This window comes from Cervus elaphus, chromosome 9, assembly GCF_910594005.1.
Source record: "Cervus elaphus chromosome 9, mCerEla1.1, whole genome shotgun sequence".
NCBI lineage: Eukaryota > Metazoa > Chordata > Mammalia > Artiodactyla > Cervidae > Cervus > Cervus elaphus.
Window position 1 is genome coordinate 18,465,677 of NC_057823.1, and position 27,686 is coordinate 18,493,362.

The following is a 27,686-nucleotide window of genomic DNA, read 5'->3' on the forward strand; positions in this document are numbered from 1 at the left end:
GAGGTCCCGCCCCAAAGGGAGAAACGCCAATAGAAAGGTGGAAAGTCCTTGGTCCCGCCTCGAAAGGAGGCAAACGCCACCTTTAACTAGGTCAACAGCACAGGGGACTTAGGAATTTGCTTCGGGAAGGAGTGACTGAGCATTGCGAAGCTGGACTTGGCGGGTGAGGGGAGGGGTGGGGGAGTAAGGGGCGGAGGTGTGTGTTTGTGAATACAACTGGGCGGCCCCAGTTTTCCCACCTGAAATGTGGGAATGAAATATTAAAGGTGGAAGTGATGTGGATTCCTTCACTTGTTCAACAAATATTTGAACCAGACGCTGAGTTTTCAACATTATCATTAGTGACGGAGATGTGCTTGTGCATGCTAAGTCGCTTCAGTTGTGTCCCATTCTGTGAACCCTATGGATTGCAGCCCACCAGGCTCTTCTGTCCGTGGGATTTCCCAGGCAAGAATACTGGAGGGGGTTACCACTTCCTTCTCCCAGGGATCTTCCCGACCCAAGTGTCAAACCCGTGTGTCTTACGTCTAACCTGCATTGGCAGGCGGGTTCTTTACCACTAGCGCCACCTGGGAAGCTCAAGTGGGGACAGGCTGTTAATCTAGTTTCGTGGGTCTGGGCTACTGCTTACTCCATCTGTGCCTTGATTGTCTCACTCCTGAAACGGGCCAATTATAATAACCTTATAGGGTTGTTTGTTTGAGATTTAATTGACTTTATCTATGCAAACAGCGATATAAGAGTATGCGGGGTTTTTGGGGGTATTAAAAATTTTTTTTTTTTTTTTGCTGCACCATACTGGCGTGTGGATCTTAGTTCCCCTACCAGGGATCAAACCCATGCCCCCTGCAGTGGAAGCTCGGACCTCCAGTCCTAACCTATGCTATTGTTATTACAGGAGACTCACCTTAACATGGGGCTTTCCTGATGGCTCAGTGCTAAAGAATCTGCCTGCCTACACATGAGATACAGGTTCCATCCCTGGGTAGGGAAGATCTCCTGGAGGAGGAAATGGCAATCCACTTCAGTATTCTTGCTGGGGAAATCCCATGGACAGAAGAGTCTGGCGGGCTACAGTCTATGAGGTTGCAAAGAGTCAGAAATGATTGAGCACGTGTGCACATGTACACACACACACACACACACACACACACACACACACACACAGGGTACAAGGGGCAACTGCAAAGGCCCCTTGTGACTGGCTGGAATGAACAGGGGCATATGAGGAGGTCAGAGTGGTGTGAGGGGCTCCTGGGCTGCCCCCAGAAAGCCCTGGTTTTAGGCTGTTAATAACCCAAATAGATTAGCACAAAATAAGGGGGGTTGGCAGTAGCAGAGGCTCCCGGACAGGACAGTTCTCCGCTACCATAAAGCCACTTTTGCAAGTCCTTGGCCTCCATGAATCAGGGCGCAGACAAGGGGACAGAAAGATGCAGCCATCCTTAGCATGCCTCAGCGACTCTGCGCAGCCGCAGAACATCTGTCTCGCCAAGATTCCTGTGATGGGCCAACCTAAGAGGGGCTGCAGCCAATCAACTGCTGGTCCAGGAGGGCTGGCGCACCCCCCCACCCCCACCCCAACACGTTGACAGCCACGTGGGCAGCCGCTGGGCGTACTATTGCCCTCTGCTGGGCATGCCAAGCCCTGAGTAGATGGAGTTCGCTCTGCTCAGCTGGGCTGTGGGTGAAGAAGGCTCGAGTGGGCAGGCGGTGGTGGGGTCATCAATGTGGTCACAGCCTTAACTGCCCTCTGTGTTTCTCTTCCTCCTGAGGCAGATGCAGCTCTCCTTATTTATCCTTCCAGAAGTAGTTGATTCAAACACAGGCATTTATACATATATTTTGTTATTTTTTAAAAACACAGAGGACAATAATATATGTGAAGCCCTTATGTAGACCCTTAAGCATGCAGTTCTCAAATAACTGGAAGAAAATAGCAGCTTCGAAGTGGAGGATCCTGGCAGGCATCACTTTAACCAAGGGACCAACATTAACATCACCAGCAATGAGTCATAGTGACATCATTAGCCCTTGGTATGGGAAAGGAACATCACTTTTCTGGTATGCTTTCCAGTAATCTAAAATATCCAGTCTAATCAAGAAAAACCAAACTGAATGGCTACAAAATTACTGACCAGTACTCTTCAAAAGTGTCAAGGTCAGGGAAGACTGAGGGAATATCACAGGCAAATGAGTCTAAGAAGATATGACAACTAAATGCAATGAGGGACCCTGGAGTGGGTTCTGAAACAGAAGAAGAACATGAGTTAAAAAAAACGGGAGAAATCCAAACCAAGTCTGTAGTTTATTAATAGTATTGTGCCAAGTTTAGTTTCTTAGTTTTGATAAATGTACTATGGTTATGTAAGATGTTAACAGCCGGGGCAGCAGGGTGAAGGGTATTTGGGAACTCTCTGTGCTATTTTTTGCAACTTTTCTGTAAACCTAAAATTATCTCCAAATAAAAAATTAAGAACAGGGCTTCCCTGGTGGTCCAGTGGACTCCGAACTTCCACTGCAGGGGGCACAGGTTTGATCCCTGGTGGAGAAGTTCCACATGTCTTGCAGTGCAGCGAAACAAACAAAAACAAAAAACAAAAGTTAAAAACAAACAGGACTACTGAAGCAGGCACTATTAATATACCCATTTTCCAGAGGCGGAAATTGAGGCACAGAGAGGTTAAGACTCCTGTCCTAGGTCACACAGCCAGTAACCACCAGGGCATGTCCCAAACCCACGGAATGTGGATCCAGAGCCCCCCCCCCACCCTTAACCACAGCACCATAGTGCCTTTCTTTTATTGAAACAAAGTGCTCTTATTCTGCCATCATCTTTGACACTCACCTGTTCCCTGTTGACAGGTCTACTGTGTGACTTGTTTTTAAAAGGTCCCTGAAAAAAATTACTTCACACCTACACATATTCGTTGTTAAGAATATTCTAAAAAAGAGATTTAGTGGCTCAGAAAATATATTAGATAGTCAGGGCTTTCCAGAAAAGCAGAACCAATAGAAAAAAATATATACGTGTATATATTGGGTTGGCCAAAAAGTTCATACGAGAAATCTGAATGAACATCTTGGTCAACCCAATGTACATATGAGAGAGAGAGAGAGAGGAAGAGAGACAGATTTATTATGTGGCTATAGACTAAAGATCTGCAGTTGGCAAGCTGGAGACCCAGGAGAATAGATGACATAGTTCAAGTCCAAGAACAAAGGTCTGAGGACCTGGAGAGCCAACAGTATAAGTTCCAGTCTGAGAACTGGCAGGCAGCCTTGAGACCCAAGAAAAGCTGATGTCTCCGTCTAAAGGCAGGAAAAGAACCATGTCCCAGTTCAAGGCAGTTGGGCAGAAAGAGTTCCTTCTTACTGGATGGAGGGGGTGGGGAGGTCAGACGTTTTGTTCTATTCGAGCTTCCAACTGATCGGAGGAAGTCCATCCAAATTGAGGAGGGCAATCTGTTTTACTCAGTCTGCAAATTCAAATATTAATCTCATCCAAAAACACCCTCACAGACACACCCAGAGTATTTGACCAAGTATCTGGGCACACCCTGGCCCAATTGACCTGACATGTAAAATCAGTCACCAGAAAAGGTAAGGACACTTATCATTTTCAAAGCTATGGACAAACTGCCACACCTATCAATGATGTTCCCTAAGTCTCCCAGCATCGTGTGTTGTCAGGTGTTATGATTTTTGCCAATCTGGCCCACTTTTTAAAGAAGGTCTCTTAGGGACTCCCTGGCTTCCCAGGTGGCGCTAGTGGTAAAGAACCCACCTGCCAGTGCAGGAGATGTAAGAGTCACAGTTTCGGTCTCTGGGTGGGGAAGATCCCCCGGAGAAGGAAATGCAACCCACTTGAGTATTCTTGCCTGGGGAATCCCATGGACAGAGGAGCCTGGTGGGCTACAGTCCATAGGGACTTCCTTGGTGGTCCAGTGGCTAATACTCCATGCTCCTAATGCAGGGTTCCATTTCCGATCAGGGAACTAGATCCTGCACGCAGCAACTAAAAGATCACGCATGCCTCCAGGAAATCAAGCGTGCCACAACTAAGTAAGTAATACTAAAAAAGAAATAAAAGAAAAGCTCTCTTGTTCAACCAGATGCTTTTCCTACAAAACATCTTCTTGCAAAGCTCAAGGCTGGACAAGGGAGTTGGCAACTGTAGAAAGGCCTGGGATAACCCCAGCCTGTGCCCCAATCCTCTTTACCCTCCAACTGGCCTTCTGGGGAGAGCTGGAATGAAAATGAAAAGGGGACCCCATCTCAACTGTCCTCAGTCCAAGAGGATCTGGGCAATTATGCCCTTCCTTTGTGAGTGGTTAAGCACCAACATTTTAAATTGGTGTGGGTTCGAGTCCTGGCTCACTGATTTTAATTCCATTTACTCAGCATTGTTTGCTGTGTGCAAACCCTCTCCTGGTTATTAGGGATAAAACAGTGAACAAAACAAGCAAATCTCTGCCTTTGTGGACTTTCTGTGCTTGCAGGATGAGAGGTAACCAGCAAGAAGGAGATGACAAGTAAAAGTAAGAAATGGAGATAAAGAGCAGGGTTGGGGGGGGGCTTCTTTTTAAATTTTTTTGGCTGCGCTGGGTCTTCGTAGCTCCTCAGGCTTTTCTCTAGTTGCGATGAGCAGGGGCTACTCTCTAGTTGCAGCATGCAGGTTTCTTATTGCTGTGGCCTCTCTTATTGCAGAGCACGGGCTCTAGGGCGTGTGGGCTTTCGTAGCTGTGGCCTTTGGGCTTAGCTGCATCTTGGGCATGCGGGATCTCAGTTCCCTGACCAGGGATCGAACCCGTGTCCCCTGCATTGGAAGGCAAATTCAACACTGTACCACCAGGGAAGGCTGGGCAGGGGGTGGGGTGGGGGGCTTTTTAAAATCACTTATTCAAATGGAAGGTTTTATGGAGGTGAACATACCCACTGCCGGGTGCAAACCCTTAATGGAACAGCACCCTCCTTGCCCATCTTCTCACAGTCTGGGGGTGGGCTATTATTTTAGAGCAGGTGGTCAGGGAGGGCCTCTCTGAAGAGGGGACAGCTGAGCAGAGTAAATGAGGGAGAGGGCACACTGGCATCTTGTGGAAATGGGTCCAGGTGGAAGGGACTACAAAGGTGAGAGCATGCTTGGGCACCTAAGAAATACCCGTGGAAGGATCTGGAAGCAGCAGGAGCAGTGTGACCCTGGGAAAGTGATCTGGTTTCTCTGAATCTTGGGTTTCTTCATCTATAAAAAGAGTCTAAGGGACTTCCCTGGAGGTCCAGTGGTTAAGACTCTGTGTTTCCAATGCAACGGGTTCGGATTTGATTCCTGGTTAGGGAACTAAGATCCCACATGCTGCGAGGCAAAGAAAAAAAAAAAAAGAGTCTAAGACTTTCCACCCCAAGAGGGTGGAAATGACATTTAGTGAAATTTTAATCTTAAATCTCACTTAAGAGATTAAATCTCTTAAATGAGGTTGTGCCTGGAAGGGTGCCTGGCATGGAGTGAGCCCTCCAGAAACAGAAGCCATTTGGGGAGGGGAAAATTAGGTGCGGGGTGGGCTGGGAGACCCAGGACTGCCAAGATAGGCAAGTGTAGGGAGAAAGGGCTGAGTCTCCTGGAGACAGAACAGAGGTGTGTGTGTGAGACAGTTTTGACAGAAAGTTTCTAGGATCTCCCAAGATTAAGGAAAGACAGAACTTTTCTTTCATGACTGTTCTGGGACTCTTCTGGCAACTATGACTTACAAAACCCATCCTTCCCATTTAGGTGGGAAACTGAGGCACAGAGGGGCTGCTGGCCTGGGAAGCGCCACCTAGGAGCTGAGTAGGGGGGCTGCACTCCGAGCGGCCAGTGATGAGGGAGTCCTCTAGGACTGGGGCCTCGGGATGGGGTTCAGTCCCCTCTCTCCGCCTCTAGCCCCATCCATCAGACAGAGGCAGGGACACAGAGGAAAAACGGTGACCGATAGGCGTGAAACAGAGACACAAAGACGGAGAGATGATAGAGGAGACATGGGACAGAGAGAAAGAGACAGTGAGACAGGCAAATTCATAGGGACTCAGAGACAAAGGCTGTGACAGAAAAAGACTAGGCGACGCAGAGAAACGGATACAGAACGACCAAAAGACACAGCAAGAGCTAAAGACACCGACCCATAACTGGAGGGACAAATGGACCTAAAACGGAATGCCCCCTAGGGAGACCCCGGGCTGCCCCGTCTGGGGGGCTGCCAAGTGCTCCCCCACCCCGCCCCCGTCGTGCCTGGGCCGTGACTTCAGAGCCAGCGCGGATTCTATAAATGGCCAAGCGGCCGCGGGCTGGGGGCGGGGCCGAGTGAGTCAGCGCGTGGCGTCATCGCTGTCCCGACGCCGCCAGGCCCCGCCTCCACCCACCTGATCCGCCAGGGGGCGCCGGCCCCGAGCTCGGCTGAGTCTTCGCATGCGCAGTAGCGACCTGTGGCCCGCCGAGGGCCGCTCAGCTTGGGCAGGGTCTCCGAATCCGCGCGGAGGAATCCTCGTTCCACCACCCTCGAGCTCTGTGACTGAGGGCAGTTGGCTTCACCTCTCTGTGCATCGTTTAGACCCCACATCATACGGCTGCTGTGAGGAATGAGTTAACAGATCCAAAGCACTCGATACTTAGTAGTCGTTAGCTACATTTTATGTATTATAGCATTATCTTCAACGTACCATTACACTCCATCAACTTCTCCTTAGTTGCCTTAGCTCCGGGGGTCTCAAATGAGAGCGATCTGCCGCCACCCCCTCACACCGCCATAGTGTTCCCAGAGACCCTTGGCAACCTCTGGAGACATTTCTGTTTGGGGGGAGGGGGTGCAAGGAGACTTCCCTGGTGGTCCGGTGGTTAAGACTCTGTGCTTCCACTGCAGGGGGCACGGGTTCGATCCCTGGTGGGCAACTAAGATCCCACATGCCCCCCGCAATGCAGCCGAAAGAAGAAAAGACTTTGGAAGTTCTATGCCCAGGACAGCACCCTGCCCCCCCCCCCCCACCCCCCCCCCCCCCCCCCGCCCTCCGCAACTGTGAATTATCCAGTCTGGATGTCAACAGTACCAAAATTGAGAAACCCTGCCTTAGCCTCATAGCATTAGGTGCAGAGGCCCTGGTTCAGACTCTGCTCTGCCACTAGCGAGTTGTGATACTGGGAAAGGAAGTCCACACTCCGTGCCACAGTTTCCCCATGTGAAAAGTGTATCTAATAATAGCAACATCCACTTCTGAGGATGTGATGAGGTATGACACATGTGCAGCACTTGGGCCAGGGTCTGACATAAGGGCTCTTTTCCTATTAGTACATCATGACTGTGCCTTTAGCATGTAGCCAGCAAATTGCTGTCCTTAACATATCATGTGTATGATACATCACAGTTTGCGGGCATTTTATTCAAGTGTCACTTTTGTTGGTGGTGGTGGTGTTCAGTCACTCAGTCATGTCATACTCTGCAACCTCATGGGCTGCAGCACACCAGGCTCCTCTGTCCTCCACTATCTCCCAGAATTTGCTCAAATTCATGTCCATTGAGTCTGTGATGCCACCCAACCATGGTTATCTCATCCTCTGTCACCTCCTTCTCCTCCTGCTCTCAATCTTTCCCAGCATAGGTGTCTTTTCCGATGAGTCAGCTCTTCACATCAGGTGGCTAAAGTATTGGAGCTCCAGCTTCAGCATCAGTCCTTCCAATGAATATTCAGGGTTGATTTCCTTTAGGATTGACTGGTTTGATCTCCTTGCAGTCCATAGGGCTCTCAAGAGTCTTCTCCAGCACCACAGTTGGAACATGGTCTAAACCTACATGGTATGATGTGGGCATGTCATCCACCCCTGTGGTCCAGGGGTGAGACCTGGCCAGGCAAAGTTGCTGACAGGTGTTCACTCCAGGCCAGCCTGGCTTGAACAGAGATATGTGGGGGTTTCCCTGGCCTGGAACCCACTAACACAGCCATTCAGTGGTTCAGATGGCCCACATGTGGATGGGTAGGGTAGGAGCCAGGATCTCTGCTTCCCCAGATCGTTTTGAGGGGCTGGAGAGGACAGAAGTGGGGTGCCAGATTCTCAGCAGAAATACTGCTACTTCCTGAGTCTCTCTGTACCAGGCTCTGTTCTAGACATGTCAGAGGCATTATTTCTTCTTCTTCTTCCTGTGTTTTTTTTGTGTGTGGGGGGGCGTACCCCGTGGTGTAAGAATCTCCCTGACCAGGCACCGAACCTGTGCCAGCTGCAATGGAATCATGGAGTCTTTTACTGGACTGCCAGGGAATTCCCAGGCATTATTTCTTCTGATCCTCTCTACACTCTCCTGAGCACTATCATTAGTCCATTTTCCAGATGTGGTTATAGGGGCTTAGAGAGGACTGGCCTACATTTATAGACTGCTGGTGTCTGGACTTAAATCCAGGGTGGCACTCATAAACTACCACAGGTGGTAGTCCTGCCTCAAGACTGGTGAGCAGTGAAGAGCGATGACCTCAGAGACCTGGAGACATGGCCTCAGAGACAGACAAATAGAAATTAAGAGACCCAGCTGAAGGCCCAGTAAACAGGGGAGAGTGGGGCAAGGTTGGTCTGTGTCTGGCCAAGCAACTGAAAGTGAAAAGTGTAGGTCACTCCGTCATGTCCAACTCTTTGTGACCCCATGGACTGTAGCCTGTGGCGGCTCCTCTGTCCATGGAACTCTCCAGGCAAGAATACCAGAGTGGGTTGCCATTTCCTCCTCCAGGGGGTCTTCCAGACCCAGGGATCGAACCTAGGTCTTCGGCAATGCAGTCAGATTCTTTGCCCTCTGAGCCACCAGGGAAGCCCCTGGCCAAGCAACCGCCCCCCCCAAAAAAAGAATAACCCAGGCCGCCCCCCTAGGTGGAAACAATGACACAATCAGCTCCCAATACCAAGGCCCTGACATCACGAAGGGGGGGTGGCCGAGGTGGGGGGCGCCCCGCCCCTTGGCAGGTCCCTACGGCCAATGGGACGGGCTTGGAAGAGGCCCGGGCCGCCTCCAGAGCTTCAAAAACGTGTGAGGAGGGAAGAGGGTGCAGACGGAGCCTCAGCTGCTGCCACCAGCCCCAGCGCGCTGCCACCGCCACCCACCATCAACCAGCATGTCGTCCGCTCACTTCAACCGAGGCCCCGCCTACGGGCTGTCAGCTGAGGTCAAGAACAAGGTAGGGCTGGAGGGCCTCCCACCCCAGCCTGGCCCACTTGCCCTGCCAGGCCAGAGGCCCAGCTCTGGGGGTTCCCTGGACCCCCTTCTTGCCTGTCCCAAGTGACTTGGAACCTGAGACAGAAAAAGGATCAATATGGGGGGGGGCTGCCTACCTCCTTGGCCTGAGCATCTCAAAGCCCTCAGCTATACTGTTGGGGTGTAAATGGGGCATGGGCACGCAGGCGCTCACAGGTAAACTGAGGCGGTGGGTTCACTGGGAAAACCCTGCCTGATCAGGGTTCCCTGTTAACCTCTTTGCTCCTGGGGAGTGGAGGAAAGACTTGATTTTGCACACTCCTGGCCTGACTTTGGGGGTGTGCTCCAGAGCTGGGGTTCCTGGGAGGTGAGGCCCCAAAATGTGGGAAGCTGTGAAGGAAAGGGAGACAGCTGGGGAGGGGCAGAGGGTGGGCATTAGGAACACAGAGGGATCTCCTGATTTTGGAGCTGAGAAGACACATGGCTTTCATGCTATGATGGGTAAACTGAGGTTCAGAGAGGGGAGGCAAGTCTCTCAGGTCCTATATAAGGGAGGTGAAGAATTGGGCCCTTGAACTTGCTCCCTCCCCCACATCAAAATGGGGTTAGCGTCTCCAGGGCTGCAAATTTGAAGTCCCCAGCCCACTGGAACGCTCCCATGAGCGCTGCTAGGGGAATAATCTCTGTCCCATTTAACAGAGGGGAACACTGAGCCTCGGGTTGCCTGTTCCAGAGGCAGGAAGGGAGGAGCTGGGATTGGGAACTCGGGTCGGGGGGATTCGCGGGGCTGGAGGAGGGGGCAGGTGGGGGGCGAGTGCTCGGGCGGGAGACGGAACCCAGCGCCGCGCCCCCCCTTCCCCCAGCGCCGGCCCCAGAGCCGTGCGGAGCCGCCGCGCCATATAAGGCGGCCTCGGGAGCCCGGCCCGCGGGGCCGCGCTATATAAGGGCCGGTTTGCTTTATAAAGCCGGGCTGGTGGGGAGGGGGGCGGCAGGGGCCGGGGCCAGGTGAGGGGGCCGCCCCTCCTCCTTCCCTCCCCCCTGGAGAAAGGGCAGCCGGGTCCCCCAGGGGCCGGGAGCCAGTTCTGGGCTGGGGTGGAGGGTTCTGGAAATACGGAGAGGGTGCAAAGTGGGAGAGGAGAGGAGGGAGAGACGCAGACAGATTCTGGAAGCCTGAGACTTGAGATAGACGGATGGGGGAGGGCGAGCTTGGAGTGACTTAAGACGGAGGCTGGGATGCAGAGGCGGAGAGAGGGCCGAGTCCTCCGCCCCCACCCCTAACCCCCATCAGAAGTAGGGAACCTGGAGTCGGAGAGACAGAGACCCAGGAAAGCGGAGATGGATGAACCACGAGCCCCACCCCCAGCCAGACAGGCAGAGATGGGGACAGGATGACAGGGCCAAGGAAGGAGCTGGGAGAGAGACTGAGGACATCCTGCGATGGGGGAGAGAGAGAAATACAGACATACATGGGGCCCGGAGTGAGACGAAGACAGACCCTTGCCCCCAGCCCGAGAGGGAGCCCCAGCGCTGAGGGCCTGGAGAGACGCTGAGACAGGGATGTGAGACAGACCAGTCCCCAGCAAGGCGGCACACGGGGCACCTACTTTGGGCTCCTCCTCCCCTGCCTGAAGCATCCAGGAGAGGGAGGGGGCAGGGCCAGGGGAAGCCAAGCCCCAAGTTTGGTCCGGAGGGGGAACCAAGAGGCCAGGCACCGCCCCCCACCCAGCTCTGAGTATCTCGCTCTCCACGCCTTAGACCGTGTTCTCTGGTGCCAAACCTCAGAATGCCTGGAATGGCCCCCTGGGCAGGTGCCACTTCAACCCTGGTCCTCAGCACACCCCCCCCACCCCCCGCTACCCCCCTCCATTGGACGCTGGGACAGAATTGCCTTAGTTGGGAAGGGATGAAGGAAGAGATCAGGACTAGGGAGCCTTGGATTGGGCCAGGGAGCCAGCCCTCCTCCCCGCTGTGTCCTCACCATTCTCTCTCTGCCCCCTACCCCTCAGCTGGCCCAGAAGTATGACCACCAGCGGGAGCAGGAGCTCCGAGAGTGGATCGAGGGGGTGACGGGGCGCCGCATCGGCAACAACTTCATGGACGGCCTCAAGGACGGCATCATTCTTTGCGAGTGAGTGGGGGCAATTGTGGCCCACTTGGGCTGCCCCCCAACCCCACATCTCGACTCCCTGAACCCTTCAAAATGACCATGAGCTCAGAGCTTGGACACTTGATACCTGACACCTCCAAACAGAACTCTGAGGTGGCAGATAATCATTGTACCCATTTAACAGTAAAGTAAACAGAGGCCCAGTTAGGTAAAGCATGTCACCAAAAGTCCCACGCTGTGCCAACAGAAATGACTTCAGAACCTAGAGTCTGAACTGCCAGGCATACAGGGCAGCCGCATTTATAGTCTCCGGAGTCCCAAGAAAGGGAGGTCACAGCTAAAAGGCACCGAGCCACATCCCCCCTGGAGAAGGAAATGGCAACCCGCTCCAGTATTCTTTCTTGCCTGGGAAACCTCATGGACAGAAGAGCCTTGTGGACTATAGTCCATGGGGTCTCAAAGAGTCAGACATGACTTAGGAACTGAGTGCATACACCTGAGGGATGTGCCACAATAATTTCAGTGGGTCCTGATTTTCTCCTCCTCTCAAAACCTAATCACCAAGAGAGAGGCCAGCCCTCACAGCTCCCAAGCCCTGACTCTAGATTCTACTTTCTAGATTTCACCACAATCCTATTTCTGGGTAGGAACCCTGAGTCCAGCCCAGGTCTTGTCTGCATCTCTGAGTCTGACCCAGGGCAAGGTAACCATGTGGGCCAGAGCTTGTGCTTAGGAATCTTCCAGAAGCTTCCCAAAGTCACCTTGTTACCAAGCCCTAGCTGCTAGAAAGGGAGGGACCGGGGGATGCTCTTCAACCATATCCAGGGAATGGGGGGATGGTTTGGTGTCCCAGGCCTTAAAGAGTGCAGAGCCACCCACCTGTTCATGGAGGAGGTGCATTTATGGAGCGCCTGCTGTGTGCCAGGCAGGTATAGGCACTGGGGATAGTGAACAAAACAGACTCGACTTGGGGCGCATACAGAACTTTTGTCCTACTGGAGATGATTGAACAAATAATTGATGAAATAATCACATACGGGCCTGTGGTGGGACGTACCATGGGGAAAACTCAAGCTGGGAAGGATGGCGGGTGGGCAGAGGAATGAAATGTTGCTGTTTTGTACAGAATGGCCTGGAAGGTCATTCTGAAGAGGTGGCGTTGGAGCAGAATCTCGGATGAAGTGAGGGAAGTTGCTGCTGGGGCATCTTAGGGAAGAGTGGGCCAGGTAGAGGGGACAGCCAGTGCAAAGGCACCCTGGGGTGGGAACATGCCTTATGGGTTCAAGGATGCTGAAGAGGCTGGAGTGACCAGGGAAAGTGGAGGGAGTTAGCTGGGGGCCAGATGATGCAGGGTCTCTGTGTCATTCATGCTAAGGAGTTAGGCTTTTATTCTCAAGGCATTGGGAGTGTTTGGAACTGGGTAGTAACTGGATTTTTTCTTTTTTCCTTTTTCAAGTTTCCAATATTTTAATTGGAGGATTATTACTTTAGGATTTTTTTAAAATTGAAGTATAGTTGATTTACAGGCTTCCCAGTTGACACTAGTGGTAAAGAATCTGCCTGCTAATGCAGGAGACATAAGAGATGTGGTTTTGATCCTTGGGTTGGGACGATCCCCTGGAGGAGGAAATGGCAGCATACTCCAGTGTTCTTGCTGGGAGAATCCCATGGACAGAGGAGCCTGGTGCTCTATAGTCCATGGGTTGCAAAGAGTCGGACACAGCTGAGTGTCTGAGCACATAGTTGATTTACAGTTGTGTTCATGTCTGTTGTACAGCAAAGTTAGATAAAGTCCTACTGTATAGCACAGAAAACTATTTAATATCCTACAATAAACCATAATGGAAATTTTGGGGACCACACTGCACAGCTTGCAGGATCTTAGCTCCCCAATCAGGGATCAAACCCTGGCCCTGTGGGGTGAGAGTGTGTGCGTGCTCAGTCGCATCCGACTCTTTGGGACTCCATGGACTGTAGCCCGTCAGGCTCTTCTGTCCATGCAATTTTCCAGGCAAGAATACTGGAGTGGATTTCCATTTCCTCCTCCAGGGGATCTTCCTGACTCAGGGAGCAAACCTGAGTCTCCTGCATTTCCTGCATTGGCAGGCAGATTCTTTACCACTAGTGCCACCGGGGAAGCCCATGGAATTGTTCTGAGAAGGGCATTTTAACTGTGGGGTGACGAGCACCTGGAGGGGACGAGATGGAAACTGGGAGCCCCCAGGGAGGTCATGGCAGGAGCCCAGGAGAGGGACAGCGGTGGCTCAGAGCGGGGTGGAGGTGGGCTTCTGGAAGTCTTCAGGAGGCTGAGCCAAAGGAATTGCTGAGGGATTGGATGTGGGGTGAGTAAAAGGGAGAGGAGTGTCAAGGGCAGTGGAGGGCTTTTAGTGAGCTGTGGAAGATGGAGGGAGTTCTGTAGGGGGAGGTGGGTATCAGGAGTCTTGGTGGAATGCATTTGTTTGAGACCCACATGTAGTAGGGAGATGAGCTTCCCTGGTCACTCAGACAGTAAAGAATCCCTCTGTGATGTGGGATACCTGGGTTCCATCCCTGGGTTGGGAAGGTCCCCTGGAGGAGGGCATGGCCACCCATTCCAGTATTCTTGCCTGGAGAATCCATGGACAGAGGAGCCTGGCGGGCTGCAGTCTATGGGGTTGCAAAGAGTCAGGCACAACTGAGCAAATATACTATTACTCCGTGGGGAGATGGAATGGAGAGTGGGAGGCGGGCTGCAGGAAGATTTGGGGGAGTCACTGGCATATGAAGGGCATTTAAAGTCAAGAGACTGGGGACTTCCTGGTGGTCCAGTGGCTAAGACTCCACACTCCCCATGCAGGGGGCCTGGGTTTCATCCTTGGTCAGGGAACTGGGTCCCACATGCCACAACTAAGACTCTGCATACTGCAACTAAAAAAACAAAAAACCTCCCACATGCCCCAACTAAGACCCAGCGCAGCCAAATAAGTAAAGTCCAGAGACTGAACGAGATCACCAGGGTGATGGTGGCCTGAGAAGAGGCCCCAGTGCTGAGCTGTGGGCTCTCCCAGACGTAGTGGTTTGAATGAGAAAAGGAGCCTGGGGAATTCCCTGGCGATCAAGTGGTTAGGACTCAGGGCTTTGAACTTCTGAGGGCCCAGGTTCGATCCCTGGTCAGGGAACTAAGATCCTACAAGAGGTGCAGTGAGGCCAAAGGAAAATAAAAAAGAAAATGAAATTGAAACATGGTCACCAGTGAGGCGGGGGCACCCCAGAAGACTACTCTCCACCTCCTGTAGGGAGACTTTCTGACCAGAACAGGTCCAGCTTCCTGAGGGTGGTTTGCCATCTGGGTCCTGCCCGCGTGTTTGGGTGGTTTGTGGTGGGGCTGTCTCTGAGGTCAGACTGCAGTGGGAAACAGCAAAAAGTCTGGCGCCCCCTGATTGTCATCCTGACCCCTGGTCCCGCTGGACCGGGCTTGGATACTGGCAGCAGGGAGTCCCCTGCCTCAGCCCCCTCCCCTTATTGTAGGTTCATCAATAAGCTCCAGCCAGGCTCCGTGAAGAAAGTAAATGAGTCCACCCAGAACTGGCATCAGGTGAGCCCAGACTCTCTCAACTCTTTAGTCTCTTAACTCTCTGGCCCCTAGCCCCGCCCACTTCCACCTGTAGCCCCGCCCACCTCCACCCAGCCCCGCCCACGCCCCTACACCCCTGACCGCTTCCGGCTCCCGTCCAGCTGGAGAACATCGGCAACTTCATCAAGGCCATCACCAAGTACGGGGTGAAGCCCCACGATATCTTTGAGGCCAACGACCTGTTCGAGAACACCAACCACACGCAAGTGCAGTCCACCCTCCTGGCCCTGGCCAGCATGGTGAGTGTGGGTGACCGGTGGGCGCTCTGGGTTGGGATGTGGGTGGAGCTTCTTGTACCCTGCCCCCTGCGTGGTACTCCCACCCCAGTCCCTGATTGGGTGGGAGAGGGAAAGCGGGTGCCTTTCAGGGTTTTCAGTGCAACTGTGTGGCCCAGAGTCAGTCCCTGGCCCTCACCTCCCCACCCAGGCCAAGACGAAAGGGAACAAGGTGAACGTGGGAGTGAAATACGCGGAGAAGCAGGAACGGAAATTTGAGCCAGAGAAGCTAAGAGAAGGGCGGAACATTATCGGGCTGCAGGTATGGTCCTTTCCTCGCCTGGGTCTTGCTGATGAGCTGTGGTTGAGGAGGGCACCCTGGTCCCTGCAGGCTTTGGCGGGTTGCCGGGGGCGGGGTACAGAATATGTGGCCTTTAGGAAACCCTATGCTTAGCATTTTCAGTACCCTAACTTACTCCTCTGACAGTCCTAGGGGGTGGGTACTGTTACCGTCACACCCTTTATACAGATGGGAAAACCGAGGCCTGGAGGTTTGCCCATTTGCTAGGATTGCTCAGGTGATGAGTAGCTGAACCCTGGAAATCAGGCCACTTAGCAGTCATGTGACACACCTTCTCTGAGCCTCAGTTTCCAGTCTGTTGCCCCACGGGAGTGGAAACAGGGCCTCATTAGAGGGCCGTGTGTCTGCTGACATCAGTTGTGTCTGGTCACCCTCGGTGGGATCCTGTAACCCCCGGGTAACTCTCCTCCTGGCTCCCTAGATGGGCACCAACAAGTTTGCCAGCCAGCAGGGCATGACGGCCTACGGCACCCGGCGCCACCTCTACGACCCCAAGCTGGGCACGGATCAGCCCCTGGACCAGGCCACCATCAGCCTGCAGATGGGCACCAACAAGGGAGCCAGCCAGGTGTGTTGCGGGGCAAGGGGGGCTGTGCGTGTGGCAGGCTGGTGGGGGCTCTCGCGGTCCCCCACGGCCTGACCGTTATGCTGCCCTCTGCAGGCCGGCATGACTGCACCAGGGACCAAGCGGCAGATCTTTGAGCCGGGGCTGGGCATGGAGCACTGTGACACGCTCAACGTCAGCCTGCAGATGGGCAGCAACAAGGGAGCTTCACAGCGGGGCATGACGGTGTACGGGCTGCCCCGCCAGGTCTACGACCCCAAGTACTGCCTGACGCCTGAGTACCCTGAGCTGGGCGAGCCGGCCCACAACCACCACCCGCACAACTACTACAACTCTGCCTAGGGCCCAGGGCCTCCCGCCTTCCCCCAGGGAGGCTGGCTGCTGCTCTTGGCAGGGCCTGGCCCGGCCTGCCAACCCCCTCCCCCTGCATGGCTCCTCTGGCTCCCTGGCACCTGCCTACAGGGTTAGCTTTTGGGGGGAGCAGAAGGTGGGGGGGCTGTGGAGAGGGGGCTCCTCCCTGGTGTGCTGCAGGGTCCAACATGGAGCTGGGTGTTCCCCACCCAAAGGACGCACTGAGCAAAGCTACCCCGCTGTCCCCCACTCCCCATAGATGGGTCCCCCCCCGCCAGGACAAGAAGCCCTCCCAAGCGAAGCCCGCAGAGCCCAGACTCGACCCCTCCCCACCCCATTCCCGCAGCGGGCGCAAACTGCATGCCCAGACCCCTGGCGGACACACGCGGTTTGGTTTGCAGCTGGCTTACGGGATGTGACAGCGGCGTTTGTGACGCGAGCACTTTCTTTTTCTACTTCACTGGAGCACAATAAATGGCTGTAAAATCACCCGAGGGGCCTCCCTTGTGGCTTGGTCAGTAAAGACTCTGCCTGCAATGTAGGTGGACTCGGGTTTGATTTCTGGGTTGGGAAGATTCCCTGGAGAAGGGAATGGCTACCCACTCTGATATTCTTGCCTGGAGAATTCCATGGACAGAGGAGCCTGGCAGGCTATATAGTCCATGGGGTCGCAAAGAGTCAGACACGACTTAGCGACTAAACATCATCAACCATCAAAATCACCTGAGGACTTAGGGCTGCTCTGTCCCAGGGCTTTTGTGGCTGCCGCGCATGCACAGGGTACGCTCCATTTCCCGCACACACATCTGCACAGGTGCACACACACTCACACGCAGGCACCCTAAGATACACATACTGAGCTCACAACACTCGGTGGACCCAGGACTCACACCCCCCCACAGACAAAAAGAATCCACACAAACGCACACTTCATGTGTATGGTGTACACACACTCCCTGCAGCCTTAATGCACACACCGTTCACACACAGATACTCGCACGTGCAATACACATGCCTACCCAAGACAAAAACACACCTTCACACAGGTACATAATACACACACACACACACACACACACACATGTTCAGCACCCATGTACCTACCCTGGAAGCCTGTGGGTCGTGTCGAGGTCAGCACTGGGATGGGTGAGATACGATGTGAATCACAGTTTTGGAGCTGGCCAGCCAAGCGACCTTGGGCAAGTCACCTCCCCTCCCTAGGTCTGTTTTCCCATCAGGAAAATGAGGACATTGAAGCCTGTGGGAGTCACAGGAAGCTTCAGTGAAATGACGCCTCCAGACGGGGATGGTATTTGGCACTGATCATGAGAATGGACCACAAGCCTGGTCCTGGAGGCCCCTGTGGGCAGAGAGAATCCTTGAGTCCTGGAGTAGACTATGGGGCTTCCGTGGTGGCTCAGTGGTAAAGAATCCACCTGCCAACGCAGAAGACTCGAGTTCAATCCCTGGTCCAGGAAGATCTCCTTCCCCCTGGAGGAGGAAATGGCAACCCACTTCAGTATTCTTGCCTGGGAAATTCCATGGACAAAGGAGCCTGTGGGGGTACAGTCCATGGGGTTGCAAAGGGTCAGGCACGACTGAGCAACTAGACAACCAGACTGTGGGGAGGTGGGAGGCGACGGGGCAGTGGGAAAGATGGGTGCTCCGGACGCCCAGGGCGATGGCCTTTTACCAGCTGGCACAGAGCAGTTAAGAAGCTGACCACAGGGTGCAGCTGGCCTGTGTGCCTGGCTCACACGGTGCCCTGTGCTCAGGGCTCATCTCCAATCCTGGCCTGCCAGCCCGAGATCCCAGAAGTCTGGACGAGGTCCCAACTCTCCCCATTTCAGGGGACACCCCACTCTTCCCGCTCTCCTGCCCGAAAGTTACCCACCGCCAGGGTTCCATAGAGAGGATGTGGCCTGCCATGCTGGGGGCTCAGAGCAGTCTTCTCCCCTTCCCTCCCCAGGGTGGGCTGGGGTGGGGGGACAGGGCGGGACAAGGCTGGAATGATGGGACCTGCTGGGACAGACATCAGAAGCCCCCTGCGCTTGCACAATCCCTGGGGCCTCGTAAAGCAGATTCCGGGAGCTCTTGGCTTGGCTAGCCGGAGTCCTGCTCCCCCAGGGCCAGCGCGGGGAAGCTATGCTGAGGAGGATCCTTGCCTGGCCCAGGGCCCTGCCTCCTTGGGAAAACAGCACCATATTAGCACTTAGACTGTGAGACTGGGGTAGGCGGGCCCTGGTTGACAGAAGAGCAAGGGCCCTTTCCCTGGACCCCAGAGAGCAGCCCCCCACCCAGGTGCCTGTCCAATCACTCTGTCTAAGCCCACTGGGTCCTGCCTTGGCCATGGGACCCGACCTGAGTGAGGTCTTGGAAGAGAAGGTAGGAGCACCGGGTTGGGGGCATGTCAGGGCAGGGTGGGCCTCGGGGGACACCCGTCAGACCCAATGGCTGGGCCTGGTGGGTCTGGCCAGCTCAGCATCTTCCTCTGCTGTTCATATTCCTTGCTGCCCTGGTGGGTCACCATCTGCTGGCACCGTGTCAGGAATCACGCTGGGTGCCTCTGTCCTCAGGGTGGCCCTTAGATGGAGTTTCCATCTTCCTTCCACTTGCTGCCCAGGCTCATGGGGCTGCGTGGAGGAGCTTGAGCTGCCCCGTGCTGCCAGAGCACTAGGACCACCAGATTGTCTGGGATCTAGCTGTCTGCTTGTTTAGGTGTGGTTTTTTTTTTTTTTCCAGTACCACCAATCAGTTAACTCAATTCTGATACTACCTGAAGACAGCCTCTGATCCCACAGGATAAGGGTTCCGTTTAGGGCTACCCCTCCCCCAATGCCAGGAGCCAATCACAAGTCCAGTGACCAGCTGTAGATCGGGGGTTCTCTCCACCCGCTCCTCAGATTTTGTTAATTTACTGCACTGGTTCACAAAACTTGGAGAAACATTTTACTTTTTATTAGATCACTGGTTTTATTATTACTTTGGTTTTATTATGAAAGGATCAAACTCAGGAGGAGCCAGAAGGGAGAGACACAGAGAGCAAGGTATAGGGAGGGGTGTGGAACTCCTGAATCCTTTCCACGTGTTCCAGCACCTCTAAGTGTTCACCACAGGCAGAGGTTCATCAGATCTTGTTCTCAAAGCACTTCATCTTAGGTCCCCTTGTTGTTGTTCAGTCACTAAGTCATGTCTGACTCTGTGACCCCATGGACTGTGGCCCTCCAGGCTTCCCTGTCCTCCTCTATCTCCTGGAGTTTGCTCAGATTCATACCCCCAATGGCTCAGTGGGCAAAGAATCTGCCTGCAATGCAGGAGACAGAGGAGACATGGGTTCGATCCCTGGGTTGGGAAGACCCCCTGGAGAAGGAAATGGCAACTACTCCAGTATTCTTGCCTAGAAAATCTCACGGACAGAGGAGCCTGGTGGGCTACAGTCATGGGGTCACAAAGAGTCAGACACGACTGAGCAATGTCCATTGTGTCCGTGATGCCATCCAACCACCTCATCCTCTGCTGCCCCACTTCTCCTCCTGCCCTCAATCTTTCCCAGCATCAGGGTCTTTTCCAGTGAGTTGGCGTCCCATCAGGTGGCCAAAGGATTGGAGCTTCAGCTTCAGCATCAGCCCTTTCAGTGAATATTCAGGTTGATCTCCTTTAGGCCCCTTCCCAAAGGTTGGTAGGTGTGGCTGAGTTCCTACTCAGGAATCAGCCCCATGCTGAAGCTGTTGAGTGCTCAGTCACTTCGGCTGTGTTAGTTATTGAGCACTTAATGCATACTAAACACTACGAGAGGCTTCCCTCATAGCTCAGTTGTTAAAGAATCCACCTGCAATGCAGGAGACCCCGGTTCGACTCCTGGGTCGGGAAGATCCGCTGGTGATGGGATAGACTACCCACTCCAGTATTCTTGGGCTTCCCTTGTGACTCAGCTGGTAAAGAATCTGCCTGTAATTCAGGTAGGCCCCAGTTCAATTCCTGGGTTGGGAAGATCCCCTGGAGAAGGGAAAGGTTACCCACTGCAGCATCCTGGCCTAGAAAATTCTATGGACTGTATAATCCATGGGGTCACAGAGTTGGACATGACTGAGAGATTTTTCACTTTACTTCATACACTATGGGTAATGCTGATTCATTGTTGTCTAGCCACTCAGTTGTGTCCAACTCTTTGCAACCCCACAGACTGCAGCCCACCAGGCTCCTCTGTCCATGGAATTCTCCAACCAAGAATACTGGAATGGATTGCCATTTCCTCCTTTAAAAAATCTTCCCGATAGGGATTGAACCTGGGTCTCCTAAACTGGCAGGTGGAGTCTACCACTGTGCCACTTGGGAAGCCCCAAGGATGTCTAGGGCCTCATTCTAAATCACCTCATTAGCATAATCTCACCAGTGAGCAAAAATGGGCTCTTTATGAATGATGAAAGATACTCTGACTGCCCAGGAAATTCCAAGTGTTTTAGCTTTGTGCCAGGATCCAGGGACAAAGACCAATATTTCTTTGCAGTGGAAGCTTGCAGTCCCAACCCCTAGACTGAAAGGCAAGCGCCAAGACCAATATTTGTTACACTGAACATGTGCATCTGGCCCCACCTCCAGTCTCCCCAGCACCCTAGGACAACAGTCCAGTCCCTTCTTCCCCTCCAGGGATCTTCACCCCACTCAGCCCCCAGAAGCCAGGAGCTGTTCCCGTAGCCTGGACCCTGGACTCATGAGTGAGACCCTGGGCTGTGAGGTCTGCTGGCTGCAGGACCCTGGGCCCACGGCCTTCTGTCTCTGGCCTGCTTCCTCACCTGTGAGCATCCTCCTCCTGGAGTGGCCGTTGGAACACGGCGGGAAGGCAGGCTCACCTGAGAGCAGCCTCAGGAACAGGGGGGCCCTGGAGCCTGACCTTCCTCAGGGGGGTCCCCCAGGAAGCCCTCTCTGATCACCCCACCCCCACCCCGGGCTCTCTTGGCCCCGGTTTCCACTGTGACTGTAAATGCCTGGCCAGACGCCTGTGCGTTTATCCCTGTCCCCTGAGCCCAGCTGCCCGGGTTTCACCTTGAATGCTTGTATAGTGGCTAAAATGTACGATGGTTTGAAGGACTGACTGAACCCCACTTCAGATGGCCCGCTGGGCCACCTCTGAATGCCTCAGTCTCCCCTTTTCCTGTGTTGAGACCCTGGGTCTGACCCAGAGCCTAGGAAATCAGAGAACTGGGAGTTCTGCGTTTGCTGCTTTATTTAAGGGCTTGTGACAGACAGCTGTCCCCAGCCCAGCCCCTCCCTCCTCTACAAAAGCTAGAGAACATGAAAACAGGCCGCCCTGCCAGGGGGCCCATGGGACTGTGGCTTGAATTCCAGGCCGCAGGCCTGGGAAGGCAGCTGGGGAGGGGGAGCAGTCAGTCCCGTTCAATGGCCAAGTACTGCTGGTGAGGTGCAGGAAGGCGCTGGAGAGGCCGGTGGCAGCCTCTGTTGGGCCTGCCCTTGCAGAAGGGGATCAGGACGCAGGCCTCTAGAGAAAACAGGGCCCTGAAGCCAGTGGCCCAGGTGCTAGAGGCTGGAGCCAGTCAAAGGCTTGTTGAGCAAGCATTTCAGGCCCCCGGGGCCCCACCACCCTTCAACTCTACCCGCATCCCATGAAAACTCCCCTGCAGTCGCACCTGCAGCCGCGCACGCATATGCCCGCGCGCGCACGCGCACACACACACACACACACACACACACACACACACAGATACCCACTCTGCACACACTCACATTCGGGGCTGCAAAGGCCCTGGACCCACACCCTGGACACCCTGGAATGTCTCTCGTTTGGTACCCAGTGGGCGGGGCTGCCAAGGGGGTGGGCCGTCTGTGTTGCTACTGATTGGCAGCCTCGCAGGCGTCTATCCAATCGCTGTACACGTCCACTGGTTCTGACAGATCTGAGCCGCTGCGGTCAAGGGCAACTGGTAGCACTGGACCCCCTTCCCACATGTACTTTTCTGTAGCTCACACCACTGTTAGCCAGACCACTGCCCCGAACCCCGTTCACACCACGTAAGTCAGCCCGTGGCGCTGCTTCCTCTCGGTGGCCACGCCCCCCGGGCACGCCGCAGGGCTGGGTGTCCTCGAGCAGCCCACTCTGGGCGGGGCCGCCCAGAATCCCCAGTCCATCTTCTGGAAAAAGCCCGGTTTCCCAAGGATACAAGTGATGGGTGTCTGGAATTCCTCTAGGCACACGGTACAAGAGATGACTCCGGTGTTTCGGGCTCGGTCCCTGGAACAGGAGGAGGTGCAGGGGCTGGTGAAGGAAGGGGCCTCTGTCTGTGGGTGATGATCCCCCTAAGCAGGAGGGCTTGGGGCAGATTGGAGGACAGGATAGTGGTGGGGGTGAGCCACACCGCAACTGAGGAAGGAGGAAGTGGCCCCGTGAGGCAGGCTCCCCAGCCCCACTCACATTTTCACGTCACAGGACTTCTCGTGGTTGCAGAAGGGGCAGGTGAACTGGGTCTCCAGGGTGCCTGTCATCTTCTTCTTGGGGGGCGGCTTCCGTTTCGACTTTCTGCGCCCCATGTCTGTAGGGGAGCGAACCTGTGGGCAGAAGGGACAGAAATCTGACTCGTGGGCCCCATGCGGCCCCCCAGCCCGATGCCCTAGGAAGCAGGCTGGCTGCCTCTGGAGAAGGGAGGTCTTGCCTGAGGCTCCCAGGGGCTGGGCTGGCAGACCACCTCGGTGCACTATGGGGTCAGGCGGCCTGGATTCTAACCCCAGCTCTCCTACTTCCTGCAGGATCCCAAGTGGGTTCCTTAAATGCTCTGTGCCTCAGTCTCCTGTCTATGAAGTGGCATGAGGTTTCCATCTGAGCCTGGTCTCACGAGGAGGGCCAACAGGACATATGGTAAGAGCCTGGCCCGTCTGCCAGCACCTACACAGGAGGCCACCATTCCTGGTGAGGACGAGACTCTGTGAAGGCCGGTCACGCAGGAGTGCTCAGGAGCCAGAGATTTTATTCAGGCTGCTCCTTCTGTCACGGGACAGGCCAATGCCACCCAGGAGGAATGACACTGAAAGGATGTGACAGAGCCTTCTGGGGGGCCCCTCAGGCAGGCTCTTTGCAGATGAGGGGCTGCTGGACAGAGAAACGGGGACATGCATTTGGAGTAAGGAAACACCATATAAAAGGTTGAGGGCCTGGCCAGGGTTTGGGGACCATGCGGGTTGGGTAGAGGGGCAGGCTGGGGGGAGAAAGGGGGTGGGGAAGGAGCAGGTGGGAGTGTTCTGAATATTTGGATGGATGCTGGAGGTTGTGGGGAGTGTAGGGATTAAACTGTTTGGTGTTTTAAAGAGACCAAGGAGGGACTTCCCTGGTTGTCCAGTGGCTAAGACTGCACTCCCAATGCAGGGGGCCTGGGTTTGATCCCTGGTCAGGGAATTAGATCCCACATGCCACAACTAAGAGTTCACATGCTACAACTAAAGATCCCGCATGCCGTAACTAAGGATTCCGCATGCCGAAACCAGACTGAAGATGGTGCATGCTGCATCTATGACCCGGTGCAGCCAAATAAATATTTAAAAAAAGAAAGAGAGAGGGACCAAGGAAAGGGATGGGTGGAAAGCCTGGGTGAAGATGAAGTCAGAACCAGGACAGGGTTGTTCTGGGTGAAAGGCAGCAGTGGGTAAGCGAGGAGAGGGGACAAGCCAGTGGTGAGCACGTCGAGAAGGAACAGTCCAGTGGAGTGGGTGAGCAGTGTGAGAAGTGTCCGGTTGACTCCCAAGGTTGTGGTGGGGGATGGAGGTGGTGGCTTGGGGAAAGGGGGCCCTGTTCTCTGATGTCTGACACAAAGGAAGAGCAAGGTGCTGGGGCAAATGGCACGTCCAGGGGAAGATGCCTCAGAGGCAGGTGGGCAGGGAAGCAGCAGCAGCTACACTGAGTGCAATCTCCCATGTCAGGCACCAGGCTAACCCCCCGAAGCGCCCCTCCCACCCCCATCCACCCCTGATTCTGGTCTCATCCTTTCATGACTAGCAGAGGTCAGCAGCCTGCCAGAGAAAGACCAGTGTTTCATTCACACATGGTGATCACTCTCTATCTGATGGCCTTGTTCTAAACTAAGGGTGCTTCCAATTCACTGAGTAAACAGAAGGAGCTGGCGGTGAACATCCAGAATCCACAAGTCTCCAGGACCACCCACTTGACCTTTCCCCTTGTGCTATGGAAGAACGGCCTCGCTTCCCACAAACACAGTTTGTTACTTTGGGCCTTGGATCCCAGCATCACACTTGCTCTCTCCACTGGATCATTAACAAACACACTTGGGATGACTTTGCCCATCATCAGAAACCATCTCTTTATTTATAGAGAGTTTTTCTAATAGAGCTGTCTGCCTTCTCTCCGGTTCTCTCTCCACTGCTCCTGCCACGCTGTCCACCCCACGGGGCAGTCCCCACTCCTCAGCACACTGGACTCACCGGTTTCTCCGCCTGCCCTTTTCACAGGGCTCTCAGGACCTGGGACTCTCCCCACTCACTCCTCGATGGCAGGTTCTGCCAGTCTCTGCTGCTGCAACCCCACCCCACCTCTCTAATTTGCTAAGGATAGTGAATCCACTTACTCAGTCTCCGGGCCCCTCCCTTGTCCAAATACATTCACCTCCATGGAGATCACACCCCGTCACCGCTTCCACTGCCTGCTCTGAACTGTAGCCTTCCTGACCACCTGCCTCACCTGATGCTAACCCATGTTTAAACATGACCTGTTCAAAACCCAGCTCCAAACACCTCAATCTGCTCTCCTGCAGCCTTCTTCAGCTCAGCAGACAGCAAGTCCATCTTTCCAAAAACCCTGGACTCGACCTCAGTTCCTTTTGCCCCCTCTCACACCCCTTATCTCACCCTGATCCTACTGTTCTACTTTTATTTTAGGCCGCATCTTGAGGCATGCAGGACCTTAGTTCCCCAGTCAGGGATGGAACCTGTGCCCTGGCAGTGGAAGCTCAGATTCTTAACCACTGGACCACTAGGGAAGTTCCCTACTATTCTACCTTTAGAAGACGCCCAACATCTGACCACTTCTCCCCACTCCCAGGGCCAGTTCTGTGGTCTGAGTCCAGAGTCCAGGTCTTCTCTGGCCTGGATGATCACAACAGCTTCCTCACGGGTCCCTGCCCACCACCCTCAGAGTGTGAACTCCTTGTGGGCAGGGATTTCTGTCTTTTCTTTGTATCCTCAGAGCCTAGAACAGCTCATGGCACAGAGCTGGTGTTCAACAAATATTTACGGAATGAATGAATGAATGAATGAACCAACCAACGCCAGGCCTAGAGCAAGCCACAGCAGTGCTGTAATCAGGGAAGGTGAGGTGTCTGCTCTTGTGTAACTGATATTCTGGTGGAGAAGACAGACCCCTAAGCTAACTAATAAGGGAAAAAATTTCAAATATTGACAAGTGCTGTGTGTGTGGGTGTGTGTGTTAAGTCACTTCAGTCGTCTCTGACTCTTTGTGACCCTATGGACTGTGGCCCGCCAGACTTCTCTGTCCATGGGATTTTCCAGGCAAGAATACTGGAGTGGGTTGCCATGTCCTTCTCCAGGGGATTTTCCCCACCCAGGGACTGAACCCAAATCTCTTACGTTTGCTGCATTAGCAGGCAGGTTCCTTACCACTAGCAACACCTGGGAAGCCACTGGCAAGTGCTACGTGGTTAATAAAACAGAGCAACGTGGGACTTCCTCGGTAGTCCAGTAGCTAATGCAGGGGATACGGGTTCCATCCCTGGTCTGGGAAGATCTGACACGCTGCAGGGTCACTAAGGCTGCATGCCACAACTACTGAGCCTGTGAGCCGCAACAAGAGAGGCCACCACAATGAGAAGCCTTCACAGTGCAACTAGAGAGTAGCTCCCATTCACCGCAACCAGAAAAAGCCCAAGCGCAGCCACAAAGACCCAGGGCATTCCAGAAAATAAATAAAATTAAAAACAAAAAACAAGGCTATGTGAACTTCTCTGGGACAGGGCTACTTCACTCAAGGGTGGAGCCTGAAGGATCCTTTGAGGAACGGTCATTTAAAATGAGGACTGAATGATGAGAGAAAGAAAATCCACATAAGATAGGGCAGGCAGAGGCTGGAAATACTTCAACTGCAAAGGCTTCAAGGAAGCACCAGCTTTTCTTGAGAAACAGAAAGAAGACTGGTACAAGCTGAAGCCCAGTGAGCAACAGGGAGATGGATGTGAGATGCAATGGAAGACGAAAGCAGCAGGCCGACCCCAAGACCCTGCAGGCTTTAGTAAAGTATAGTCACTTCAGCAGCCCAGGCTCCCACCTTTAGCCAGAGTGTTTTGTTGAAAAAATTTCCCCAGAGCCAGACCCTGGGTACCACCTGCCACAGAATCACCTGGGGCTGCTCAGAAAAATGCAACTTTCTGAACCTCACACCAGATGTCCCCCAACTAGAATGTCAGTTCTGCAGGTTGGGGTGGGAGCCTGATTTGTGCATGGCTGAAATCAGCAGCCCTGGTAGCTCACCTGCCAAGGCAGGAGACTGGAGTTTGATCCCTGGGTCGAGAAGATCCGGTGAAGGAACCGGCAACCGACTCCAGTATTGCTGCCTGGGAAAACCCATGAACAAAGAAGCCTGCAGTGTTGCAGTCCATGGGGTCGGACAGGACTGAGCAACGAATCAGCAGCACGCCAATGCCTGGTGTGCATTAAGTGCTAAGTAACTATCTGAATATATAAACAAGTCTCCTGAAGCTAGAGATGGGCCCCAGAATCTCATTTTTCCCGGTGACTACAGTGCCCCCCAACCACGCTGCAGAAAAGGGGTATGGACTGCATGTAAAGTTCCGGGGACCGGGAACTGTACTTATGTGGCGACCTAAGTCCAAAGCGCGCCAAGAAGATGGAAGAGAGCTCAGCCATCGCCCCTGGCGGAACTCAAGAGGTGGTGGGAGGACTGTTCCTCCAAGCTCACCGAAGCTTCGGTGTCGCCTCCCGCCAGCCGCCGGTAGCATCCAGGCCTCCAAGCAGCGGGCTGGGACCTGCAGGGACCTGAGGCAATCAAGTTCCCCGATGGGCCGCTCCCCGAGCCCTGGGCCCTCGGCGCCTCCTTCAGGACCCCGTGAGCGCCCTGGGGTCGCAGAGCGCCCAGCCCCACCCGGCCCCAACGTCCGACCGCGCGAACCTTTACCTGCACTCACACCCTTGTTGCGACCGCCTCGTTCACCCGGGAGACAGTGACTTCCGGCTCTCGGCGGAAGCGGAAATATCTTACCTCCCCCGCCTTCTGGTCCCCTCGAGGCT

General features: G+C 54.2%; 2 protein-coding genes across 4 annotated transcripts; one reads left to right on the forward strand and one right to left on the reverse strand.

The window, feature by feature from the left end:
- The first annotated feature begins 8,968 nt into the window (after nt 1-8,968).
- On the forward strand, nt 8,969-16,898 carry CNN1 (calponin 1). Its single transcript, XM_043911629.1, has 7 exons — nt 8,969-9,180; nt 11,204-11,325; nt 14,812-14,878; nt 15,019-15,156; nt 15,344-15,454; nt 15,915-16,061; nt 16,155-16,898. Exons 1-7 carry the CDS (start codon nt 9,118-9,120, stop codon nt 16,398-16,400), a joined length of 894 nt encoding a protein of 297 aa, XP_043767564.1. The 5' UTR covers nt 8,969-9,117; the 3' UTR covers nt 16,401-16,898.
- Nucleotides 16,899-21,615: 4,717 nt separating this feature from the next.
- Nucleotides 21,616-27,678, reverse strand: ELOF1 (elongation factor 1). Of its 3 annotated transcripts, none has more exons than XM_043911632.1 (4): nt 27,574-27,678; nt 22,837-22,970; nt 22,586-22,656; nt 21,616-22,321 (listed from the first exon to the last, which is right to left on the reverse strand). In XM_043911632.1, the coding sequence occupies exons 2-4, from the start codon at nt 22,950-22,952 to the stop codon at nt 22,257-22,259; spliced, it is 252 nt and encodes an 83-aa protein (XP_043767567.1). In that variant the 5' UTR covers nt 22,953-22,970; nt 27,574-27,678; the 3' UTR covers nt 21,616-22,256. The 3 variants fall into 3 exon arrangements, with proteins under 3 accessions (XP_043767567.1, XP_043767568.1, XP_043767566.1); XM_043911633.1 differs by lacking the exon at nt 27,574-27,678 and adding an exon at nt 27,358-27,495; XM_043911631.1 differs by lacking the exon at nt 27,574-27,678 and adding an exon at nt 26,910-26,959 and having other exon boundaries at nt 21,616-22,326.
- Between the last annotated feature and the right edge of the window lie 8 nt (nt 27,679-27,686).

Excerpts from the sequence above, each read along its gene's own strand:
- CNN1 (XM_043911629.1), top strand. The coding sequence starts at position 9,118 with ATGTCGTCCGCTCACTTCAACCGAGGCCCCGCCTACGGGCTGTCAGCT. Across the intron at positions 15,157-15,343 it reads TCCTGGCCCTGGCCAGCATG|GCCAAGACGAAAGGGAACAA; the intron begins GTGAGTGTGGGT and ends CTCCCCACCCAG. Across the intron at positions 15,455-15,914 it reads GGAACATTATCGGGCTGCAG|ATGGGCACCAACAAGTTTGC; the intron begins GTATGGTCCTTT and ends CTGGCTCCCTAG.
- ELOF1 (XM_043911632.1), bottom strand. The coding sequence starts at position 22,952 with ATGGGGCGCAGAAAGTCGAAACGGAAGCCGCCCCCCAAGAAGAAGATG. Across the intron at positions 22,657-22,836 it reads AAGTCCTGTGACGTGAAAAT|GGACCGAGCCCGAAACACCG; the intron begins GTGAGTGGGGCT and ends CTCCTGTTCCAG. Across the intron at positions 22,322-22,585 it reads ATTCCAGACACCCATCACTT|ATCTGTCAGAACCAGTGGAC; the intron begins GTATCCTTGGGA and ends GCAGCGGCTCAG.